General features: G+C 42.0%; 1 protein-coding gene and 1 pseudogene across 1 annotated transcript; one reads left to right on the forward strand and one right to left on the reverse strand.

The window, feature by feature from the left end:
• Positions 1 to 2058: 2058 nt before the first annotated feature.
• Positions 2059 to 2964, reverse strand: LOC147747592 (uncharacterized). The gene has a single exon (XM_086925711.1). It carries the CDS (start codon positions 2962 to 2964, stop codon positions 2059 to 2061), a length of 906 nt encoding a protein of 301 aa, XP_086781837.1.
• A 1537-nt stretch (positions 2965 to 4501) lies between these two features.
• LOC147747593 (uncharacterized) lies at positions 4502 to 5405 on the forward strand (annotated as a pseudogene).
• Positions 5406 to 9028: the final 3623 nt, after the last annotated feature.

The raw sequence follows: 9028 nt of genomic DNA on the forward strand, positions 1-9028 counted from the left end.
GAGGGCATAAACAACATATTCAGTCGTACAGGTAAGGTGTTTGGTGATATTATGAGCACATTTTTCTTTACACAATTGTATTGATTTACAATTGTTGCTGTATTTACAGGCTTTACACCTGCGACATGGGTAAAAACCTTGGATGTAATTGGTTTTTTTACTCTCTTTTATCACTGTATTACTCAATGAGTCCTTGAGTGACTTAGCCTTCCTGAATGTTAGTGAAGGAATATCATGGATTGCCTCTTTCAAATCATTGTCAAGCTTCAATGTATCCCAATATTTAGTTAAACATTTTCGTAGTTTCCAGGATTGACTATTATAGGTAGTGATAAAACGTACCTTGTCATCAACCTTGTGTTGTTTGGGAACTAACAGATCATTCCTATCCATGGCATTAACCTTGGTAAGGGCCTGCTGTATTATTTTTTCACTGTATCCTCTCTCAGAAAATCGCTGTACCATGGTTTGGCTCTCTTTAGCGAAGCCCTCTGCCGAGCTACAGTTTCTTTTGGCCCTGATTAATTCACCCATAGGGATACTACGTATAAGGCTGGGGGGGTGACTACTCGCTGCGTGAAGCAGGCTGTTTCCCGCTGTGGATTTGCGGAATAGAGTACTTCTTAAATTCCCATCCTCAACCTCAAGCTTGATATCCAAGAATTCCAATTGTTGTTTGCTGATTACACTGGTGAATTTTAGATTCAGAGAGTTATTGTTCAGAATAGATTCAAAATCGTGTATCTGGTCAAGTGTGCCCTTCCATACACAGAAAATATCGTCAATGTACCTTCTCCAGAGGATGACGTGGGCACTGTAGTGGGAGATCTTATTCACCACTAGCTCCTCCCACCAGCCCAGATATAAACAAGCTAGGCTGGGGGCGAAGCAAGTACCCATCGCCACCCCCCGGATTTGTTTAAACAGTGATTTGTTGAAAATGAAGTAGTTATTAGTCATGCATTCCCATATCATGTCTAGCAGCATGTTAGTATGTGGCAAAAAAGAAACCGATCTGTTTCTAAGATAGAATTTACATGCTTCCACCCCCAATTCCTGTGGGATGCTAGTGTATAGGCTGGCAACATCAAAGCTTACCAGCCAATACTCAGGACTCCACTCGATGTCTTTGATAATGCTTAAAAAATCAGATGAGTCCCTGACATATGAGGGCAGACTGGTTACAAAGGGCTGCAAAAAGTGGTCTATATATCTGCTAGTTTTCTCATACAGACTACCAACCGATGAGACGATAGGTCTACCTGGAGGTGTCTGAAGGTTTTTGTGCAACTTAGGGAGCAAATACAGTGCAGGTGTTTTGGGATACTTCACATAGAGGTAGTTAAACTCATCGTCCTCAAGTATACCCCTAGCTTTCCAATCACGCAATTTATCCCCATAAGCACCTTTCAATACATTATAGTCCTCTGTTTGCTTTCATATAATTATGTTCATCAGACAGTTGCATTAAACCTTCTTTTAGGTACATGTCAATAGGCCAGACCAATACGTTCCCGCCTTTGTCGCTGTTCTTAATAACCACGTCAACCCAGTTCTCCATTTCTTTTAAGGCAAGAAACTGTTTTTTGTTAAGGTTCCAGTTCATTTTGGGCTTCATTCTGTCCATATGTCTCATTTCCTGTATCATCCCTTGTTCGAAGCTGTCTATATAGCTATTAGCAATTTGTGGAACAAATACCGATTTTGGTTTGAAACCACTACTGCTACTCATACAGACTGATTCCTCAGTGTCCACTAAGTTAAACAAGGCGTCATCATGCACATAATCACAACCTGCTAACAATTGTACAGATTGCAAAAGTTCCCCGTCATTCACACTTAGTGTACTGGGTTTCTCAGTCATTACATCTTTCCTGACTCGAGGTTTATTCGCAAACCACATTTTTAGCTTCAGTTTGCGTGTGAAACAAAAAAGATCAATGCGAGCATTGGTGAAATTAAAGTTAGATGTTGGGCAGAATGAAAGCCCTCTAGACAGTACTTCAATTTGTACAGGTGTTAAAATATGAGTAGAAAGATTTACCACAGTTTTGGGGTTTACTTTTTCGCCGCCTTGCCTCGGGTTACCACTCCTATTGGGCTTGAAACCGCTTTGGAAGATTTGTTGCCTCTTCCGCGTCCTCCTCTGCCGCCTCTTCCACGCCCTTTTGATGGGGTGCCTGTCTGGCGTTCCTTGGTCATCAGGGCTACTTCTTTTAAAATTCGATCTTTTGCTGGAATCACTTCCAATTGCTCCGAGATGTCACTTTCGATTGATTTGTTATCTTCATCCAGAGTTACTGATTCGCCCGAAGTTGTTGCGCCTTGGTTCGGCACCTTGGACTTTTTTCCGGGTGTGGTATGAATTTTTGTTGTTCCTTCTTTTTTGGCGGCATCTCTGATTACATCGTATCGCTTGGCAAAGGTTAAGATTTGGCCCTTGCTGTAGTCGACTTCATCGCGGTAAAATTTCCGCTGCTTTTTTTCTTTGATTTCATCCTCTAATTTATCGAGGCGTTTGTTCATCTTATCCATCTCGGTGGTAAATTCACTCTCCGTATATTTGTCTTTCAGTTTCGTAATCAATTCCTCATTTTCTGTATTAAGTTTGGCACACTCCTTTTCAGCGTTCTTTATAAGCATTTTTAACATGTTAAACGAACAGGCGTGGTTATTCTCCATCCACTCACTGATCAAGTCGGGGTCAGGATTTTGAAATGTAGGTATAATGAAGATCCTTAATCCACGCGGTATCCTATTACATTCAAGATACTTGGTTAGGGCAGCCGCCTCCCACCAGCGTGACTGCTCTCGTTTAAGATTCTTCCAAAGTGCATCCCAAAGTAATTTTAGTTCATTTACTTGTTTACCAGGTGGTCTTGTCTCTTCCCCCACACTAGGTTCGGTAGATGTGAAGAGTTTCGCTGCTGCTTCCGCCCTCCTGCTATTCCTCGATTCTGCCATATTGTTTGACACAACAAACCGGCCGGTATGTTGTTGTTGCACCGTAATTTTCCGTATTGCACTGTTACTGGCTGTCACTGTTACCCAATCCTGGGCGGGAAACCGCTATGCATTCAAAGTTCAAATTTCAATCAGCTCCGATCTGATGCCAGATTGTCGGATAATATCAGTTGTTGGCGGGCTTTCGTAAAGTTCCAAGCTCGCTTCTTTCTCCAATGCGATTCCTCAATCCAGTGCGGCCACGAATCAGGCGGGCAAAAGCAATTATTTTAACTATAAACACACACGAAATTGGCGTGCTTAAGCCGCTTGAACGGCAGGCTCACGACGGGGTTCGCCAACCCCTTACTGATAAACACACTCCTGGTCGAAATTCATCCGTGAAAAAACCAGAGTCGGAGCCCAATTATAGTACGGTGCTGTCAGTTTATTCAGCAGAGAAAAACCCAATGCGTTTCGAGATCAGCCGATCTCTTGCTCACGGGTGGAGCTTGTCAGTACTAACATTCATTTAAAGCAACATACTAGTTTGTAATTGCAACACGTGATCATCGACATAAAGAAAATAAACAAAATAAGGCATCAGATTGCGACACTGTGTTAGGATTCACATCAGTGTCCGTGATTATTTGTCCATAAATTGTGCTGCCCCAGTGGGCAAAAAGTCAATCAGTTATTCAGTTAAGGTGACATATTATGGACAAATAATCACGGACACTGATGTGAATCCTAACACAGTGTCGCAATCTGATGCCGGTATATTATGGGCGCGCTTCACTATTGAACCACAATTGTAACTATTGTAGTCTTCAAATAGGAATATGTTTCAATATTCTTGCAAGTCTAAATCAGACATTAGAATGAACGGTGGCTCCTGATTGTTTCTGAACATAATTTCTGTTTAGGAATTGACAGAATTGTTTACACGAAACACTGTTTCTAATTGTCAGACATAGCCTTATTTTGTTTATTTTCTTTATGTCGATGATCACGTGTTGCAATTACAAACTAGTATGTTGCTTTAAATAAATGTTAGTACTGACAAGCTCCACCCGTGAGCAAGAGATCGGCTGATCTCGAAACGTGTTGGGTTTTTCTCTGCTGAATAAACTGACAGCACCGTACTATAATTGGGCTCCGACTCTGGTATTTTCACGGATGAATTTCGACCAGGAGTGTGTTTATAAGTAAGGGGTTGGCGAACCCCGTCGTGAGCCTGCCGTTCAAGCGGCTTAAGCACGCCAATTTCGTGTGTGTTTATAGTTAAAATAATTGCTTTTGCCCGCCTGATTCGTGGCCGCACTGGATTGAGGAATCGCATTGGAGAAAGAAGCGAGCTTGGAACTTTACGAAAGTCCACCAACAACTGATATTATCCGACAATCTGGCATCAGATCGGAGCTGATTGAAATTTGAACTTTGAATGCATAGCGGTTTCCCGCCCAGGATTGGGTAACAGTGACAGCCAGTAACAGTGCAATACGGAAAATTACGGTGCAAACAACAACATACCGGCCGGTTTGTTGTGTCAAACAATATGGCAGAATCGAGGAATAGCAGGAGGGCGGAAGCAGCAGCGAAACTCTTCACATCTACCGAACCCAGTGTGGGGGAAGAGACAAGACCACCTGGTAAACAATAAATGAACTAAAATTACTTTGGGATGCACTTTGGAAGAATCTTAAACGAGAGCAGTCATGCTGGTGGGAGGCGGCTGCCCTAACCAAGTATCTTGAATGTAATAGGATACCGCGTGGATTAAGGATCTTCATTATACCTACATTTCAAAATCCTGACCCCGACTTGATCAGTGAGTGGATGGAGAATACCCACGCCTGTTCGGTTAACATGTTAAAAATGCTTATAAAGAACGCTGAAAAGGAGTGTGCCAAACTTAATACAGAAAATGAGGAATTGATTACGAAACTGAAAGACAAATATACGGAGAGTGAATTTACCACCGAGATGGATAAGATGAACAAACGCCTCGATAAATTAGAGGATGAAATCAAAGAAAAAAAGCAGCGGAAATGTTACCGCGATGAAGTCGACTACAGCATGGGCCAAATCTTAACCTTTGCCAAGCAATACGATGTAATCAGAGATGCCGCCAAAAAAGAAGGAACAACAAAAATTCATACCACACCCGGAAAAAAGTCCAAGGTGCCGAACCAAGGCGCAACAACTTCGGGCGAATCAGTAACTCTGGATGAGGATAACGAATCAATCGAAAGTGACATCTCGGAGCAATTCCAGTGATTCCAGCAAAAGATCGAATTTTAAAAGAAGTAGCCCTGATGACCAAGGAACGCCAGACAGGCACCCCATCAAAAGGGCGTGGAAGAGGCGGCAGAGGAGGACGCGGAAGAGGCAACAAATCTTCTGAAGCGGTTTCAAGCCCAATAGGAGTGGTAAACCGAGGCAAGGCGGCGAAAAAATGAACCCCAAAACTGTGGTAAATCTTTCTACTCGTATTTTAACACCTGTACAAATTGAAGTACTGTCTAGAGGGCTTTCATTCTGCCCAACATCTAACTTTAATTTCACCAATGCTCGCATTGATCTTTTTTGTTTCACACGCAAACTGAAGCTAAAAAAGTGGTTTGCGAATAAACCTCGAGTCAGGAAAAATGTAATGACTGAGAAACCCAGTACACTAAGTGTGAATGACGCGGAACTTTTGCAATCTGTACAATTGTTAGCAGGTTGTGATTATGTGCATGATGACGCCTTGTTTAACTTAGTGGACACTGAGGAATCAGTCTGTATGAGTAGCAGTAGTGGTTTCAAACCAAAATCGGTATTTGTTCCACAAATTGCTAATAGCTATATAGACAGCTTCGAACAAGGGATGATACAGGAAATGAGACATATGGACAGAATGAAGCCCAAAATGAACTGGAACCTTAACAAAAAACAGTTTCTTGCCTTAAAATAAATGGAGAACTGGGTTGACGTGGTTATTAAGAACAGCGACAAAGGCGGGAACGTAGTGGTCTGGCCTATTGACATGTACCTAAAAGAAGGTTTAATGCAACTGTCTGATGAACATAATTATATGAAAGCAAACAGAGGACTATAATGTATCGAAATGTGCTTATGGGGATAAATTGCGTGATTGGAAAGCTAGGGGTATACTTGAGGACGATGAGTTTAACTACCTCTATGTGAAGTATCCCAAAACACCTGCACTGTATTTGCTCCCTAAGTTGCACAAAAACCTTCAGACACCTCCAGGTAGACCTATCGTCTCATCGGTTGGTAGTCTGTATGAGAAAACTAGCAGATATATAGACCACTTTTTGCAGCCCTTTGTAACCAGTCTGCCCTCATATGTCAGGGACTCATCTGATTTTTTTAAGCATTATCAAAGACATCGAGTGGAGTCCTGAGTATTGGCTGGTAAGCTTTGATGTTGCCAGCCTATACACTAGCATCCCACAGGAATTGGGGGTGGAAGCATGTAAATTCTATCTTAGAAACAGATCGGTTTCTTTTTTGTCACATACTAACATGCTGCTAGACATGATATGGGAATGCATGACTAATAACTACTTCATTTTCAACAAATCACTGTTTAAACAAATCCGGGGGGTGGCGATGGGTACTTGCTTCGCCCCCAGCCTAGCTTGTTTATATCTGGGCTGGTGGGAGGAGCTAGTGGTGAATAAGATCTCCCACTACAGTGCCCACGTCATCCTCTGGAGAAGGTACATTGACGATATTTTCTGTGTATGGAAGGGCACACTTGACCAGATACACGATTTTGAATCTATTCTGAACAATAACTCTCTGAATCTAAAATTCACCAGTGTAATCAGCAAACAACAATTGGAATTCTTGGATATCAAGCTTGAGGTTGAGGATGGGAATTTAAGAAGTACTCTATTCCGCAAATCCACAGCGGGAAACAGCCTGCTTCACACAGCGAGTAGTCACCCCCCCCAGCCTTATACGTAATATCCCTATGGGTGAATTAATCAGGGCCAAAAGAAACTGTAGCTCGGCAGAGGGCTTCGCTAAAGAGAGCCAAACTATGGTACAGCGATTTTCTGAGAGAGGATACAGTGAAAAAATAATACAGCAGGCCCTTACCAAGGTTAATGCCATGGATAGGAATGATCTGTTAGTTCCCAAACAACACAAGGTTGATGACAAGGTACGTTTTATCACTACCTATAATAGTCAATCCTGGAAACTACGAAAATGTTTAACTAAATATTGGGATACATTGAAGCTTGACAATGATTTGAAAGAGGCAATCCATGATATTCCTTCACTAACATTCAGGAAGGCTAAGTCACTCAAGGACTCATTGAGTAATACAGTGATAAAAGAGAGTAAAAAAACCAATTCCATCCAAGGTTTTTACCCATGTCGCAGGTGTAAAGCCTGTAAATACAGCAACAATTGTAAATCAATACAATTGTGTAAAGAAAAATGTGCTCATAAAATCACCAAACACCTTACCTGTACGACTGAATATGTTGTTTATGCCCTCGAGTGTCCCTGTAACAAATTTTACATAGGATGCACAACAAAACAGGCAAAACCTAGGATTTTAGAACACCAGAGAGCAATCAGAAATGAGAACCAGCAGTATCCAGTAGCCAGGCATTTTGCTGATGTGCATAACAAAAATCCTAATGTAATGAGATTTTGTGTTCTGGACAGTATTGAATGCAATGAGAGGGGAGGTAACAGGTGGCTGTAGTTAAGGAAACTTGAATCCAAATACATTATAATGTATAATACTCTGCAACCTACAGGACACAATCTGGGGGAAGAGTTAGCCATACATCTCCAAACTTGATATATAGTTCTATTGATGTGACATATGCTGCTGCTTCTGTGGTAACTAAATTCAAAATTTTAATTGGTTTTAACTATGCACTGATCTACACTGTAAATATTGTCACATATAGCTATGTCTTTTCTTTCCTTTACAGGGATATGGATCAACCCATTGCCCACATGGGCAACATTGGTGGTCACCTTAACTGAATAACTGATTGACTTTTTGCCCACTGGGGCAGCACAATTTATGGACAAATAATCACGGACACTGATGTGAATCCTAACACAGTGTCGCAATCTGATGCCGGAATATTATGGGTGCGCTTCACTATTGAACCACAATTATAACTATTGTAGTCTTCAAATAGGAATATGTTTCAATATTCTTGCAAGTCTAAGTCAGACATTAGAATGAACGGTGGCTCCTGATTGTTTCCGAACATAATTTCTGTTTAGGAATTGACAGAATTGTTTACACGAAACACTGTTTCTAATTGTCAGACATAGCCTTATTTTGTTTATTTTCTTTATGTCGATGATCACGTGTTGCAATTACAAACTAGTATGTTGCTTTAAATGAATGTTAGTACTGACAAGCTCCACCCGTGACCAAGAGATCGGCTGATCTCGAAACGCGTTGGGTTTTTCTCTGCTGAATAAACTGACAGCACCGTACTATAATTGGGCTCCGACTCTGGTTTTTTCACGGATGAATTTCGACCAGGAGTGTGTTTATATATATATATATATATATATATATATAGTCGCTCCAGGTTGTCCACCTTTGAGTAGCACATGAGCAGCAGCTTGATTTATGTGTAGGTGAGGACGGGGATCCGCTTGCAGATGCCGCTCCGTAATGGATCTGCCCGACGCGTTTCGAAGCTCAATCTGCTTCTCTTCAGGGGCTTTAATGGAAGGGGTGTGCGCAACCGCTAACCCACTTCTCCATTTTCCATATGACACACCCACCAATGGGAGGCTCAAATGAGACTGTGTATCATGGGAAGTGTGGTGCGGAAAGCACATAATCAAGTCATGTATGGACCCCACAAGTGGGCCCGTCCTCGATCCCATGTACGGCTGCTGTTTCACTTCCATGACCCCCAAGGATAACGGGGTGGTGCATACTCCGTGGCTGGACGGACGCGTGTAAATTGTCGCTCCAGGTTGTCCACCTTTGAGTAGCACACGAGCAGCAGCTTGATTTATGTGTAGGTGAGGACGGGGATCCGTTTGTAGATGCCGCTCCTTAATGGATCTGCAA

The sequence above is a fragment of the Lissotriton vulgaris genome, chromosome 1_1 (assembly GCF_964263255.1).
Source record: "Lissotriton vulgaris chromosome 1_1, aLisVul1.2, whole genome shotgun sequence".
NCBI classification, from domain to species: domain Eukaryota; kingdom Metazoa; phylum Chordata; class Amphibia; order Caudata; family Salamandridae; genus Lissotriton; species Lissotriton vulgaris.